This window comes from Pelodiscus sinensis, chromosome 1 (assembly GCF_049634645.1).
Source record: "Pelodiscus sinensis isolate JC-2024 chromosome 1, ASM4963464v1, whole genome shotgun sequence".
NCBI classification, from domain to species: Eukaryota; Metazoa; Chordata; order Testudines; family Trionychidae; genus Pelodiscus; species Pelodiscus sinensis.
In genome coordinates, this window is record NC_134711.1 from 212,510,456 (window position 1) to 212,527,456 (window position 17,001).

Sequence of the window (17,001 nt, forward strand, 5' to 3'; positions counted from 1 at the left end):
CTGCATTACTTGGGAACCTGGAAGTCACACTAGCTTCTTCCAGGCTCATGCATCATAAACAGTAAAAAAAGATTCCATATTACAAATTCTGCAGTTTGCACAAGAGGGAGCGAAGACAGAAATTGGTTCTTGATCTGAGATGTAATTAACATTGCTATCACTGATGGGTGAGCTCCCTCCCTCATACTAACAGCCTCTGCTGGCTGAACAATATTCTTTCACTTCACTCTAATACCAACAGCTTTCATTGCAGGGCTCACAGGAGTAAAAAGTAGTAAAAAAAAAATGTTACCAAAGCCAGCAGTTATGCAACTGAAATGCACACAGAGAAGCAGATATACTGAGGAAGAAAATATCCTTACACACAGTCACTTTTCAAAGTCACATTAAAAAAAAAGTGATAGTTTGTTGGAACTGTAGAACTCTTGAGTCATTCTAAATGCTTAAGGGAAAACTTGATCTCCCCTCTTTTCTTGTCTAGGGACCAAATCCAGAATTCCCTTGCATGGACGTTGAAAGGGCAAAAGCAGCAGAAACACTGTTTATCCACTGACTATTGGGAAAGCTGCTGAAGCCTCAGCATCTGCAGCCTCACATGTGCTGATACTAAGATGCATATGGCGTTTCTCCAGACAGCAATGAAAATGGTGTGAGAAAAAGGGTAGGATATGGCCAAGCAGAAACACAAACCTAGGTATCCCTAAATCAGCATAGGAAAGGAGAATTGGCTATGTCCATTATCCTCCACTGCCAGCATGGCTGGAAAATGCCTACTATGTGGGGACCCTGACCCCTAATTCCCTCATCTTCCTCAGAGTTTTACATGGGCAGTGCCCTTTTAATTGGGCTTGGCTTGAGAGTTCAGGATTTGGCCCCATATGTCTAGAAACTTTCGAAAACAGTAAATCCAATTGTTTTTTGTAAGGGAACCTGGAAAGTTGTTTATTGTTTAGATCAGTAATTAGAGAGATTTTCAGAAGTGACTTCTAGCAAAACTAAAATCTGGGTCCTTTCCAGTTTTATTTCTTGTATGGCTCCCTCTAAAGCACCAGTTGTGAGTCTCCACTGTGCTTCTTCAATTTTATGCCAATGAAATAATTGATTTCAATGGAATGATTGTTCTGTAAAACTGGGATAATAGAAAGAAGAATCAGGCCACAGATGTAAAGTTATCACAACCCGTAGTATGCCAAGAAGATCTCCAAGGAGTTGATCAATAGACACAGAGAAACTTACCTTTAAAATTTGGTCTTATTCTTGCATCGTACCCTGATGTCCTTCCCATCAATTTGTCCAAAAAATCTGAAGGAGACAGGGTCTGTGAGGGGGATTTTCCAGATCTGGAATCATGTTCTTTACAGAAAGCCATCCTAAACAAATTATTAGTCACCATTAGCGACTAGTCAGCTTTTATTGCCTTTATATTCAGGAAGAAAAATATAATACCCTTTTGAAAAAACCTTCATCGACACATTGATTCTATTAACGAATAGACGGGTAGAAAATGGATCCTTGTTTTCACCAGAAAACTTTATTTTAGAAGTGAAAATAAGTTTCAAGAAAAAGAAATATAGCAGTGTGCCAAAATGTGCTTTATAAAATACTTAGACTATAAAAAGAAAATTGTTAATACTGCAGGATTTTAAATATAAGTCTTCAACTTATCTAATTATTTCATGCATTCTCCAGAGGACTGCAGTCTCCCAATTCATAGTATTGTCAGAGTTACATGTATGCTACAGAAACAATTTTCACCTTCAGTTGGCCCTAAGGTGGCTTTAAACTTTCATGCAATGACTGAGAAAACTCATCACACAACAGTGAAAATTGTTGACTTTGTTAAGATTAAAAATCCTATAGAAACAGCAATAGTCTTTACATATTCCATCTAACTTGGTTTTAAATTCTGTTAATTAAAGAACCAGGTTCTTTAGTAGTTGTAATTTTATTTTCCCTGAAAAGGGTGTGAGAAGCAAACACATCTGATTTTACTCTACTAACCCACAGTAGGCAAGATTATGGTCCCATTGCCTGCCTTTCCCATGACTTTGTATTTATATCAAGACTTTTTCAAATAGGTCTGTGTCTTGCGGTTTTAGCATTAAGTTAATGGTAGCATCATGCCTTTGTAGCATTTTTAGATGTAGCATATTAGATATTTCGGGGGAAGGGAATCTCAGATGGTTGGTCCCTAGAAAAAGAAACCAGAAGCACTTGAACAAATTTGGGCTGCAGGGACATGAATGCTATCATGTCTGTTATTAAATCAGTGAGTTTAACATATGTCTAATTCTGATGGTTCCTAAACTATCTGTTTTGTTCTATGTTTTAATAGCACATCTTAGAGTCACCAGAAGTAACCCTATCAGAATGTCTTCTATAGTGTTGGTGTCTTAAATATGTGCCCAAAAGACATCATTTGCTTTGAGCAGTATTCCTTCTTATCATCAATGTGTATGTGCTATCTGTAAAACAAACATGATTATCTGAAACCTAAAGCAAATAAATCCTATTTCCTCCACTAAAATACTCGAATTATTAGAATATTCTGTTATCATTAACATTTGTTATATTATTGCCGTATTTTGCAGGTTCTATTTTCCGGACAATTATATTGCTCTGCTCTGATATTTTAACAAAAGGTAAAAATTATTCCCCACTTAATTGATACAACTATAATATACAACACTAAAAAGTGGGTAGCCATTCAGTATACTAATTTGGAATGACCTCACACAAATCACTTGTGCTTCCACTTGGAACCACCATGCTGAGTGATGTGGTCATCCCAAACTTGTGAATCTAAATAATATTTCACTATGTCATTGTACACACACATACATTTATAGAGAAAGAGAGAGAGAGACACACACATGGAACACAAAAACATATCACATTAATGAAACTAAGGTGAACCAGAGCTTTGACAATTAACCCTCCAACGTTTTTGTTTGTTTGTTTTGAATGGTAAAGAAAGTCAAGAGCAAAAGCAATATCTCCTCCCTTTGAAATTTCAAGAACATTCATATATACTGCTGCTTGAAGTTAAAAGTGTAAAGGAATTTCTGACTGGTCCAAGATTTTCCCAGATTCAGAGGGCTGGTTCTTGGGATACAAATAACCACATCTGTGAGAAAATTGGCTCAATCATTCTCACAGCTTGGGAGGGAAAAAACAAGGCAACCTACTAAATAACTTCCAGTGGGAGTGAACAAGCTACATTGCTGAAAATGTTGTTCAGCTATGTAGATTTTATTAATATGTCATTATAAAAACGAGTCTTTAAATCAGAGAAGTGGAAAATGTACTGCACAAACTTGGGATTTTTTTGTGTGTGTAACCAAGCAACGGGGCTTTTCCAGCGTAAAAGATGTTGCCCATACAAAATTAATATGAAATACTTTCAGAGCAGCAGATACACTAGCGGAATGTAAAGTGGTTGCTTATAGCTCTGTTTCCCCACATCTTTTGGTAAATATCAGTGTACAGTTATTTCACCTACCTGAAGTGGTTTGTCTCTAAGAAAAATGCAAACAAGGCTGTCAAAATTTTCACTAGCTGCCCGTTCATTCCTCCTGTTTTCTGTGATGATATGAAAAATATCCCAGAAACGATTCCAGAGAGTAGCAGGAGGGAAGTACCTTGTGCTGTCTAGATGCCCAAATCCAGCAATAATTTAATTTTCTTGAAAATCAAAAAGAGTAGATCTGGATGTCTAAAAATTGGGGGTAAAAAATAAGAAGTGCCAGTCCTCGGAATCATGGTCAGGTCAAACCCGGGCTCATTCCCAACAGCCAATATAAAGGAGACAAAGCATCAGAACTGGTGGTTCCCCCGGCTGCTTTTCCTGAATGATGAAAAAAAGCAAATTGCCCTGCTACCTTGAGAACATCGTGCAAATCGCTGCGCGCTGGAGAGCTTGTCTGCTAGGGGGGCAGTTTGCTTTCCCTTTTTGCTTTGGAAATCGGGAGCTGTGAGTCGTGGTGGGGCTGTTTTTTTTCTGCCCCCCTCACATCCCCTCCACCCGGCAGCGAGTTGTAAATATTGCTGTGGACTGGCTGGTGTGGGCTGCCGAGAAAGCTACGCTCCTGTGTCGGAATGAGAGAGACGGGAGCTTCCCCTGCCTATAAATTTCAGCACTTGGACAGCTCCGAGCCCGGCTTGTGCGCATGAATCTTGCTTGAGCAGCGGGGAGTTGGGGAAGGGGGGGCAGCAAGAACTGGCAGCGACCCAAGGGCAGGGCCCCCACGGGTGACTAACTCCCCGTTTGCTCCAGTGTCCGCCTGGGCTCCATCGCCCAGCACATGAAACCACAGGTCGCTCGCCTCTCCCGTGCCCAGCTGACTGGCAGAGGCCGGAGGGCGCCTGAGCCCGGGGGAAAGCAGCGTGGAAACGGGGTAACCCAGGGAACTCCAGGCCTCTCTACTGGGACCGCTGCCCGGGCCCTTCCACACCAGGATCAGCTGGAAGAAGGGAACCTGTCCATAAGGCCTGGGGGAAGGGCAGGGCGGAGGTGGCCCGGGTGGGGAAGCAGGTAAAGACCCATGGCAGGTAAAAACTCATGGCTCTGCCTCGCAAGCAGCAGGGGGGTAGATTGCTCTGGCCCCTGCGGAGAAAGGAGAGGTAAGGACAGGACTGGTTATTGGCCCCAGGGAAAGGGGAGGGAAAAGAGCCTCCCCCCTTCCCAGTCCCGTTGCCGGGAGATGCCTTTAGCCCTATCTCTCCAAAGGAAAGGTCAATAAAAACAAACTTTCCCCTTTCTCGTGCAGAGATCTGGGAGGTGTGGCCCACAGCCTCTCCCTGGGCCACAGAAGGAGAGCAGGGAGAAATCAGCTGCTCCCTTGCCCAGTGGGAAAGAGCAGGCTAGAGCAGCCTCCACCCTCTGCTCAGGTCTCTGTGGGTGTGAAAGGGCTACCTGCAGGGCAGGAAAGCAGCCCTGTGCCCCCTGCCTGGGGGAGGTGTAAGTGGGTGAAAGGCAAAAAAAGGTCCCTTCTTTAGCCATTATGAGAAGGAGGGAAAGGGCCCCAAGACTTGAGCGCTTTGCCCTTTGTGAGGAAGGTGAAGTGGTTCCTTCATCCACTGCCCCATTTCTCCTTCCTTTGAAGGGAAGGTGAAATGAAGATCACTCAGCAGGTAGATGACAGATCCAGGGTTACAGCCCAAGGTCTCCTGGCTCCCAATACAGTGCTCTATCCAGACCATGTACTGTTTATGTATTTGTTAGGTCTTCCTGTGGTCAACTGGTGACTGAGAACTCATTTCTGTCAAGATATGTATCAAGATGTGCCACATCGCTTAGTGTGTTGGAGGAACATAAAGAACTAACATTGGCAAAGGCAATTGGTAATCACTGCTAGGATTGCCTTTCTGAGTTTGTCACAAGTTGGCACAAGTTAAAGATGCTCTGAAGAGCAACGGGTGGAAGCTGTCCCCCAGCATTGGGAGAGTAGACAGATAGCTTTGTATCACCTTTATTCCTATTAGGTGTCCTAAATAGGGCTCAGCACTCATGAGGATGGTGGAGCCTATGACTGTCATAAAAATAGTTCAATAATTTCTTTTAAGTAATAAAATATAAAGGGGCCTGCTGTCTCTGTTAGTGGTATGGAAATCAATCAGTTAATGGAGAAAGGAAAGGTCTTTAACCCCTTTATCACCTCCCAGGCAAACAAGTTATCTAAGTTGTATGTCTAGTTATATCCTCCTCCCTCGAGCCCCTCCATGAACTCAGCTCACCAGAAACACCATTTCAATCCCTTAAAGAGGCTCCCACAAAACAAATATTTTTAAACACTGAATACAAACAGATCTTGCTTTTCCTTTGGTGTGAAAAACCCTCAGTTTATGACCCATTTCTGTAATGGTTGCTGTCAACTTTAAAAATTGCCAATGAAGAGCTGTTGCTGTGTTCCAAAATTAGTCAGGATCAAGGCTATTTAGCTTCGCTCATTAAACAGGAAATAGGTGTTTGTAGTTAGTCAGGTACAGTACAATTTTTTTAAAATGACCTATTGGCCAGGCACAGAAGTTACCAGTCATTGATTTTCTCTCCTAAAAGCTCACAAAAGGAATAGTATTTACAAGTATAAACCTAACACAGTTCTGTCCCCTCCTTTCTCCACCAAGACAACAATATCAGCTGCAGCTTGGAAGGTCCAATACGTGAAATGTCAAAGACAGCATGTATTTGTTAAAATCACTACCAACAATGTCCAGCCATACATCACAGGTATACACTGAATCATCATTCTCTGTCATCTAATAATACCTTCAGCAGATAGTTCTGATTAAAATGGTGTCAAACAAGAGAAGGCATGTGTCTGGTACTGTGGTCTCTAATTCTGGGACGTGCTGCCTGTGAGATGCTTCTGGAAGTATCATAACAGAGTGGGATTCCCTTTAACAAAGACACACATTTCAAAATGCCTTCCTAACCCCACCAGCCTCAGCAGGGAATTGCTGATATTGCTAGGTAAATTATTCCTGAAAATTCGAACTGAAGGAAAACTGTGAAGTAACAACTTTTTCCAACAACAGGCTATATCTATTATGTCTCTTTAACCTACACTGCCACCTGCTTAAAAATGTGAGGAATCTCAGGAATGCTTGTGGATGTCATGCCACAGAAATCATTGTGTAGTGCTGGTATCTCTTTGCAGAGGGTATTTAAATAGTTTTTGTGACATGGTTACTGCTTTTATAGGCAGGCAGATATATCCTTCAAGACATAGCAACTGATACTTTTTAAGTGTGTAGACTGGAACTAAATACATTCTGTATGTTTTTAACTAGCCAAGCTTTTCTAAGCTATACCACTTACCAGCTGTTTCTGTGTTTCTCAGCTGTTTTTCTCAAAATAGTTCTCCAAATATCCTGTCTTCAATTTTTTTTAAAGAAGTATTCGTAAAAATGCCACAAGAGGCATAACGATAACAACAGGCCATATCCTAATGTTTTACTAGGGGTTTTGTTCTTTCTTTGCAAGAAAAAGTTCCTGCTAATTATAATGAGAGATTTTTTTTCTGATTAAGGACTGAATATATTGAAGAACTGAATAAAAAAGCGAGTTTTAAAATTTGGTCTAATAACAACAAAACTTAATAAGAAATAGCATATTTGAGCAACTCAAAACAACTGAGATCTCTGTCTTAGACTACGTCTACACTGCAGGCTTCTTGCACAATAACTTTTTGTGCAAGAGTTCTTGTGCAAAAAGTTCTTGTGCAAAAGCAGGTCCACACCACCATGTGCTTTTGCGCAAGAGCGTCCCTGACAATGTGGATGCTCTCTTGTGCAAGAAAGCTCTGACGGCCATTTTAGCCAGAGGGGTTTCTTGCGCAAGAATCCCCTGTTGCCTGTCCACACTGCCTTCTTGTGTAAGAGCTCTTGCGCAAAAAGGCTTATTCCTTGTAGAAATATGAATAACTCCTGTGCAAAAAGCCCGCTTTTCTTACGATTTACTGTACTTTTTCTTGCGCAAGAACACACTTGTAGTGTGGATGCTCTGCAAGTTTTTGTGCAAATATGGCTGGTTTTGTGCAAAAACTCTGCAGTGTAGCCATAGCTTTAGAGTGCAGGGAATGCTGCCATCATTCAGACATTAAGGAGACTTTCCATGCACAGACGTCCTGCTTCTGAGAAGTGGTGGTGGAGGGAGGGCAAGTCATCACTGCAAGTGTTTCTCCGTCCCAATGTAGAGAGCAATGAAATAGGAATAGTCTGTCAGGACTTGTCCACACCGGGGCACACAGGAAAGTTGAGAGTGAATCTGCAAAAGATGTGAAGTCAATATGTATAAATTAAAGGGCTTTAACATCCCATCCCCTCAGTATTCTTATTCAGAGGAGGAAAATTTAAATGGCAAGGAACTAAGACCACTTTACCCCTGATTTGAAAAGGATTAGCACTTAGTGCACATTGACTTCACATCTTTCAATAACTTTCTTGAGTGTAGCATTGGTCTAGAAACGGGTTGTTCCTTTAAGGCAGGGGTGTCCAAACTTTTTTCAAAGAGGGCCAGATTTGATGAAGTGAACATGCGTGAGGGCCGACCATTTTGCCTGACATTCTTTGAACCATTAAAATTAAATGCAAATTAACTATTTTATGCAAAGTTTATTGCAAACGGCATACTTTTCATTTCGTCACATGGATGACAAATCTAAACAGGTGTTAAATCACTCTGCCTTTCATATCTGAAGGCCAGATGAAAAAAAAATCCAGGAAGCTGAAATATGTCAGGAACTTTGTAAAGTACATTACATATTACTGGTAATAAAGGTTGTCTGTCAACTTTTAAGTTCAAAAAATATGAACAAGAACATGACACCAAGTATACATGTTGTGTCCAAATATATTTATAACTGATTTAGACCAACTGACATTAACTGAGATTTTACAATGTATTCATCTCAATGCATATGGATTCGTTGGGGGCCATAAAAGATAGATATTGCCAAATTACCTGTGGGGCCGTATTAAACCGGAACACGGGCCGCAATTAGCCCGCGGGCCGGACTTTGGACATGCCTGCTTTAAGGCATAGCCTTTTGTGAATGCCATACATCACAGGGGAAATACTCTACCTTAGACACACAGAAGGCAAGGCCTTCCAGTGCTCCCTCTGCTGTTCTTTGGAGCATAATTTGCTACCCTTGAGGAGCACAGTGCACATCTCTTGACTTAGCCTGTCTGCCTCCTCAGTACGTGATAGGACAGAGCCATGGCTCTGCCTATTCTTTCCTCCCACTCTACCTCTTTTTTGGTGACTTGCCCCTAGGACGGGGATGGGCAATTATATTGATGGGGGCCAATCCAAAATTTTGATAAGTGGTCAAGGGGCCACACCGTTCTATCGAGGGGGTGCAGGGTCTGAGAGGGAGGCTGGATGCAGAAGGGAGCTTGGGGTAGAGGATAAGGGCTCAGGAGAGGGTGTGGGGACTGAGAGGGAGTCTGGGTGAAGAGGGGGTTTGCAGCACACAAACCTTCCCTCTCCCTGTAGCACAGAGAGGCAGATGGAGCAGCCAGCTGCTCTGAGCTCTGGGGCTGCTCCCTGCCTGTGGACCCAATGCGGTAGGCTGGATTGAAAGACTTAGTGAGCCAGATCTGCCCCCCAGGCCATAACTTGCCCACCCTTGCCCTAGAGGATGATCTTGGCACCTTTTTCTATAAGCCCCTATGTTCGGAGGTCACTATTTGGGCAAACCTTACTCCAGGAGCTCCTTATTCCCTCTACCCCACAACTGCCTTAGACACAGACTAAGTGTTTAACCTGTGTTCTTCTTGGGGCCTGCCATTTATACTTCTATAACATTCTATGTACCCCTGTGGTGCTGTATAAACAACAGATCATTGACTCCCAGGGGACCCCTTTTTCAGGCTGCTAGGCCACTAAATGTGGTGATGCTTCTGGGTAAATATATTTATTCTATGAGGTTTCTCATGTTAAGAATATGCTTTAGCTCTAATGCTCTAGGGAATCACCTTTCCTCCTTATTTCCTCCTGTCACACAGAGGAGAATACAAAATAATAATACAAATACAGAAGCCTTATTACTGTTACCACATGCACTCTCTCTGGCTTCCACTGGGCCAGGTGCTGAGCACTCATGTGGCATGTGGCTTGCCCTCAGCCCCTTCAATGTCAGTGGAAGTTGAGGGTGCTCAACAAATGGGTGAGGCCCCTGCAGGATTGAGCCTTTCCAGGATTACTTTATAAATCCACATTTCCATAGGATCTGTGTATTCCTGCTATTAATTTACACTTGTAGTATTTGTCACTTTGTATTTAGCCACAGCCATTTTAGCCTCATTTCAGAATTTAGAGAGAGAGGATGGATTTTTAAAAAATATTTGAGGACATTTTAATCCAGTGCTACCTGATCGGTGCATACAGATTTGTGTTTCCTTCATCAGCAACAGATGCAATCTGTCACTTGATACAGTATATTTTGGATATGTTCCCTTTCAAAATTTCTGTATACAGACAAGAAGCTTCCCAACATTTTATCCCCATTACACCCCCACACACACTCACGCACCTTCTAGCTGTTCAGGGACACTTCTGGTATCAGTCTCTGCTACAGAAAGCAGGATTCCAAGAAAAGGTGAGGGACAGAAGATGTAGGGTCCTGACTATGTCCTTCTTTTGACATACATACTCACACACAGGCCTGCACAGCATCACTGACACACCCAGAGGAGCCCTCTGCTCCCTCCATTCACGAGAAAAAGCCACAATCTAGACCAAAATATGGAATGGAAAAGGGTCTAGAGTTTGTTCTTTTACTAATCAGCTGTGAAATAGCTTCTTAAATTTGATAATGTTTTGTGTTTGTCGATACAGGGAGGTTATGTATAACTGACAATCACTGAGTGTATGTCTACACTACCACCCTAGTTCGAACTAGGGTGGTAGTGTAGACATACCCCAAGAGATTAAACAAATCTCTGCTGTTGAGTTTTTAGAGAGAGTATTTTCTTGCAAATTCCTTCTTTCCACTATGAGTACAATGATCCTGATTCATCCTAAGGGTTAAACTTGCTTAAATCCATTCCTGTTCAGCAAAGCACTCCCTCATTGCAACATGGCTTGTGTCTAGCCACCTCTCTGACAATCTTGTACAGATTGGACCTCGCTGGTCTGACACCTCGGGACCTGATTGGTCCTGAACAAGGGGATTTGTTGGACCAGGGAAGGTCCCTCCCTTCCTGGCCTGTGCTGCCACTGGATTAGGGCTCCAGCCTGACCCCGCTGCTGTCCCAGTCCCTCGGGGTTCTCTAGATGCTGCCACCCCCACCAGGGCGGAGTGACATGGCTGGAGCTGCACATCTGGAGCAGAACTTTGCAGCCACGTGGCTCCGCTGCTGGGGCTGGAGCTGTGCAGCCAGGGCTGAGGTGGAGAGCCAAGGCTGGAACTCCATGGCTAGGGACAGACCTCCCTGGCCATTGCTGGGGCTGGAGCTCCACAACCACTACTGGAGCCAGAACTCCCCACTGTGCCTTCCGTTCTCCTCCCCCTCCCCACACACACTGGGTTGCTAGTGCCCCCTCCCATGCTCCTGCCCTGTCGCCAGACCTCGCTGTTCCTGGGATCTGGGATCCAGGAACATCCGTGGTCCATGCTGAACCCCGGATGTTGCCAGACCAGGGAGTCCGAGTTAAGGGAGGTACAACCAATCTCATGTTGTTTTCATGAGAAAACAACAGCCTCCTTGGCCTCTTTGCTTCTTGGCAACTCTGCTTCCTCCTTTAGCATCTTTAAGGAGGGTACATCATTTCCATTTTCCTACAAGCATGGAAAATCAAAGTCTAAAGGGCTTCTGCTGCCCATCCTAAGCAACTTAGGTAGAGACTCAAACCAATCAGGAATCAGAAACAACATGTGAGTTAACAACATGTGACAAAAATCCAACTAAACTTGCTCAAAATTTGAAAACAGACCAAGAAAAGTTGTACTGAATTTTGAATGCTAATAATGAGATAGTGAGGGGGAAGTTGTATCCCATTTTGATGAACTATTGACAGGAAACATTCTATTTTTATGAAAGCTCCAAGAACTTGGAAAAAGGCAAAATTTGACTATTTTTCAAAGCATTCTTGGAAAATAGTTATAAAACTTATCATAAACATTCATTGCTGGACATAAGCTATTAAGCAACCTACAGCAGAAGGCTCATGCTAGAAGAAGTTTAAAATCTGTATCTATGATCCTAAAACATGATCTGACCTGAGTGTGGATGAAGGCTTCATGGTATTTTGACATATACAATTTATTTCTGTATGCCACAAAGAATACACATAATCTATCTCATATCATGCCTTTTGGCTCCAGGACATCATCCTTCCACATTCAACACACTTATCACAGAAGAGTACCAAGAGGAATGATCAAAAAGAGGCTGGAACATGTTCTACTAATGAGGTCTCTTTTTAAAACCACACACACTGGTTTGTGGTATTCTCCTGAAGCAACGGAAAAAGACATGTTCTTAATCAAACGCAAAAGCTTAGAAGCAGAAATAAATGAACTCCTATGATTTGAGTCAAAAGTCATCAAGAGCATGTTGAAACTGTTCAATGTAAGTCATTTCAACTACAAAGAAAAATGAAAAAAGTGTGACTAGATTAATAAGGATGCCAAAATTGTGGACCCACATTAAAACCGAGCTCCATGGATCCCCGTGAAAATGTACCAATTCACAGTAGATGAGGATCTGACTCTATGTGTGCATTCTCTGCTATAGAGTAGCGATAGAGTCTGATCCAAAGACCACTGAAAGCAATTAGTAGCCTTTTCTTGATCTCAGTGGGCTTTAGAGTCAAGGAGTCAAACAGAAAAATAATCAAGTCCAATATAAGGACTTAAACAGATGTGCTAAAACAGAAATGGTTGAGTTTAGCTAAAAAGGTATGATCCTGAGCTTGTACAACTTGATTTCAGTGGAGCTAATCTGATTTACACTAAGTGAGAATCTGACCCAGCAAGTCTCCCAGTCTCCCAGCTTCCTGGGAAATAATGCAAAGCTGAATTATTTAACTCTCCACCATCCTGGGGTCTCAGAGACTGGGCTCCAGCCCAAGACCAAATGTCTATACTGCAATTTTATAGCTCTGTAAACCAAACCCAAGGCAGTTGACACAAGCCGGCTGTGGCCATGTTGTGAGTCTTTTAATGCAATGTAGACATTCTCTTAGGATATTAAACTGATGCCTTGGTGGATGCTTTGCAAATCTCTTCTTATGAAGCTTGAGCCTTCTTCACTTTGGAAAGTTTTTGCTGACATCCAAAAGTCATTTCAGGCCTATGCCAGCAGTAAATTACTATCCTCCTGCACTGTGCTGGTTCACCTATCCTAGCCAAGATGTGAGGAAGGTGGAATCAAAGCTCCGTTCATTTCCTGTTCTCTTGTAGTGGTTCCAAGGAGGAAAGAAGCAGGCAACCCCGTTTATTTCTAAACCCCTCTATCTAAGGTCTGGTTGCTCAAGTATTGAGTGTGTAAGGGTGGGGATAGGCAGTCTTATTCCCTTTCATGGACTTGTGGCCCAAGTCACACTCTAACTCATAATAAATACCAGGAAAACATTAAGAATCTGCCTTTCCACTGAATGTGGCTTTCATCTCATGTGAATAGAAACCTCAAGTACAATTTCTATACACTATATCAGGTGTAAACTGAGGGCTTGTATACACTGCCTCACAGTTCAGACTACAGAGGTGAGAATAACTATGTGCTCCAAAGGGCTGTGCTATAATTTCCTCACGTGGACAATATGGTTGTGAATGAAAGGATCCCTAGTTCCCTTTAGGTAATGTGAACTAAGAACTAAGAACCCACAGCATCCACATAGGGGACTTTGGAGTGTACTGCTATTCACATCCTGTAGTTCGAACTGCAGGGTGATGTAGACATTATCTAATTGTGGCCATTCCCATTAAAATCGATGATGTGAGCTAAATCATTCTTTCATTTGTTATGCTTGAACCTACACTCAACAGGCTTGTGAATATTAGGCATCTGCATGCTCCTACTCATCTCATTTGTTTAGTTTACCTGAGCTAACCACAACCATAAAAGGTGAGTTTTTGTAGAAAGTCAGCAGCCTCTATCTTTTCATTTTGATTTCTGAGAAGGATTTTTGCTCAGACTTCATTTTTAACATTTCTAATATATGAAGTTTTGAAGAAATGAATTACAGAAGACCACAGCAAGAAAGAACAACACAAAATATTTGTCTAATGTAGGTCTGGCTGAGTGGCTAACAAAGAATTCTGGTATATCAGACTACAGGATTAAGATGATTTATCTAGTGAACACTGCAATCCAGTACCTATGTACTTGAAAACTCTCTCTCAGTTCTTATTTCATTCCCAGCAATTACTTTCCTCCAGCACATTGATTTGATGCACAGTACAACCTGCTTTTTACTGTTGATTAGTTACTTTAGTAGACTCCAAAATATAATAAGCATGCCACATATTATACAGTCTTCTTACAGTCACCAAGCTAAAATATGCCCGTGTTGTTATACTGATATTTGTAAATCTTGAACTTTTAAAAATCAAATCTGCATCCTCCTTGATTTGCAACAAAACTGATGTTTTCTTTAACTTTGTTCCTTTTAATGCTCACTAAGCTTAGTCACAATAGCATTGTTTAAATCATCTTTGCAACATGGCATTCCATCAAGTTTTAAGTATGTTGATATCTGGAATGGGGGTTATCATGTTTACAGACAGAAGAAAACTGGAAAAGCTTAATTTATTTGTAAATGGATTACAAGAGTTTCCTTAAACTGCTCTTTCAATTTTTTATGCCTGGCGATGAACATGCTGAAAACAATCATAGTACAAAATATGAATGATTTAGATAATTAGTCATGTTGGAGACTGTGCTATTGTGTGCAGTTGTCCTGATCTATATCATCAAGATTAAGTATGCCCCAGAAAATCCAAAATGTGTAGTGCCCCAGAATTTAATATATATATAAATGCTGAGTGATGTCCTGATAGTGTCTTATGATGTTTATGCTACAATATTTCTTAGCTACAATCCAACAGAATGATCAGTATTGATGCAATATCAAGACACAGATGTTAAACTCATAGAATCATAGAACACTAGAACTGGAAGGGACCTCGAGAGGTCATTGAGTCCAGTCCCCTGCCCTCAAGGTAGGATCCAGTACCATCTGGACCATCCCTGATAGATGTCTATCTAACGTGCTCTTAAATATCTCCAGAGATGGAGATTCTACAACCTCCCTAGGCAACTTATTCCAGTGTTTAACCACCCTGACAGGAATTTTTTCCTATTGTCCAACCTAAATCCCCCTTGCTGCAATTTAAGCCCATTGCTTCTTGTCCTATCCTCAGAGGCCAAGGAGAACAATTTTTCTCCCTCCTCCTTGTGACACCCTTTTAGATACCTGAAGACCGCTATCATGTCCCCTCTCAGTCTTCTCCTTTCCAGACTAAACAAGCCCAATTATTTCAGTCTTCCTTCATAGGTCATGTTCTCTAGATCTTTAATCATTCTTGTTGCTCTTCTCTGGACCTTCTCCAATTTTTCCACATCTTTCTTGAAATGTGGTTCCCAGAACTGGACACAATATCCAATTGATGCCTAATCAGCACAGAGTAGAGCAGAAGAATGACTTCTCATGTCTTGCTCACAACACTCCTGTGAATCCCAGAATCATGCTTTTTCTGCAGCAGCGTCACACTGTTGACTCATATTTAGCTTGTGGTCCACTATGACCCCTAGAGCTGCAGTACTCCTTCCTAGAGTAGTTGCTTCCCATTCTGTATGTGTGAGACTGATTGTTTCTTCCTAAGTGGAGTCCTTTGCATGTGTACTTATTAAACTTCATCCTATTTACCTCAAAATGAAACACTGATTATTTTTGTGGCCCTTCATGGCCCTCTTTCCCAATAATGTCTCCTCTCTTATTTTCTTACAACTTTAAATTGTTAAATTAACAACAGGTGTGTATGTGTGTTCTTCCCACAGTTCTGGCTGGAGGGATGGAGGCCTGTTTCTTTTCTCTATCTTTCACACACTCCACCTCTTTTGGCAGCTAGTGCCTTCATTCCAATTATTCCCCACAAGTGCACTACCTCATGGAAACTAAGCTGTGCTGTGAGCATTCTAATGATCAGAACTCCCATTAAATATCAAAACTGGTGAAAGATCTTAGGAAATCTTTGGTGATTCTGCAGCTACAGACTCAGAATCGCTTTGCCTGCTTTCTTTGTGTGGGGAATTAAGCCAGTAGTTGAACAACACAGAATGATTTATATTCAGGCAGGACTACCATGCCTCCAAGGAATTCGGGGCATGGAAGTGGACTGAACCAGGAAGGGATCATGAATACATAAAGGGAAAATGTGTGTTTAGTCACAATCAGAGCATTTTTCTTTGTTTTGGTTGTTTGGTCAAACTTCTCTGTGTGAATCTATGCCTTCCCTCCCCCACTCACTATCACAATCAGTGAATCCGTGACTCTGGGGAGTTTTTGTAAGCACAGCCTATAGAGGCAAGGTATATAAGGTCTCTTGTGGGCCTCCATCTTCTGCACTCGGCATGCTAGAGTGTGGAACAGCCCCAACAGCATTACATACAGTTTAAAACATATCATACTGTACATGCATTGTGGGCCAAAATTAAGGCCACTGTGCATATCCTGATTTCTTGTTGCTAAACTGCGCAACCTTTATATTCCCTTAACTTAAAATTCCAAACAAAAACTTTGCCCACAATGCTCAAAGTTTTAAAATATCAACTAGTTTCATCTCACATTTGATGATGTCCTCTGGCAGCAACAATAATGACTGACAGCTTATAGAGAGGAGAAAAAAATACATTACAGAAAATATTTATGTTCTACCTCTTTCGCTTTTGAGAAATAATTAAACAAACAAAATTTGCATCACTAACATTGTACTCGTTGTGGCATCAATATAAGTTTGATTTATAAATATTAGATCAGTGCATTAAGCAGTAGTCTACAGAGTAAAAATAACCAGGTTTGTTGCAGAGCTACAAAAAGTTTCTGTTCCCCCTCACTGCATTACTATTGACAATAACTATTGATACATATATATGAATTATGCATTTATTACACACTACTTGTGGAGAGGAGAAAAGACTTCTGAAGAGATTGCAGAGCCTTTTGTATATATCCTTTAATTGTTTATACAAAAGAAAATAAAGATCATTCTCCCAGGCTTTTCTCCTGTCTTCTCATGTCCTGGCAAAATAGAAGGCAAACTGAAGTCAATTGGAATTTCAATTGGAATTAGAGCTCATTCATCCACTGTCAATGCTCACCGCAAATTGTGCCTGTTAATCAGGTCAGTCTTTAAGGAATTTAAAAATAAAAAGCTTGCTTTGCCCTCAGATAAGTTCAGGGGGAACATGGTCAGGGAGCTATTGGGTGCAGGAGGATTTTGGCCTGGGAGGGAGTTGTCACCTGGAGTTGGGGGTGCAAAATATTTG

At 41.7% G+C, this 17,001-nt stretch overlaps 1 protein-coding gene across 1 annotated transcript in view; it reads right to left on the reverse strand.

Annotated features, from left to right (window-relative positions):
• The window catches only part of GLRA2 (glycine receptor alpha 2), a 150,981-nt gene extending 146,939 nt beyond the window's left edge, over nt 1–4,042 (reverse strand). Inside the window, exons 1-2 of the mRNA XM_006122811.4 lie at nt 3,503–4,042; nt 1,237–1,370 (exon numbers count right to left, since the gene is read on the reverse strand). Coding sequence (XP_006122873.1) covers nt 1,237–1,370; nt 3,503–3,570 — 202 coding nt within the window. The 5' untranslated portion in view covers nt 3,571–4,042. The remainder of the gene's footprint in view (nt 1–1,236; nt 1,371–3,502) is intronic.
• Nucleotides 4,043–17,001: the final 12,959 nt, after the last annotated feature.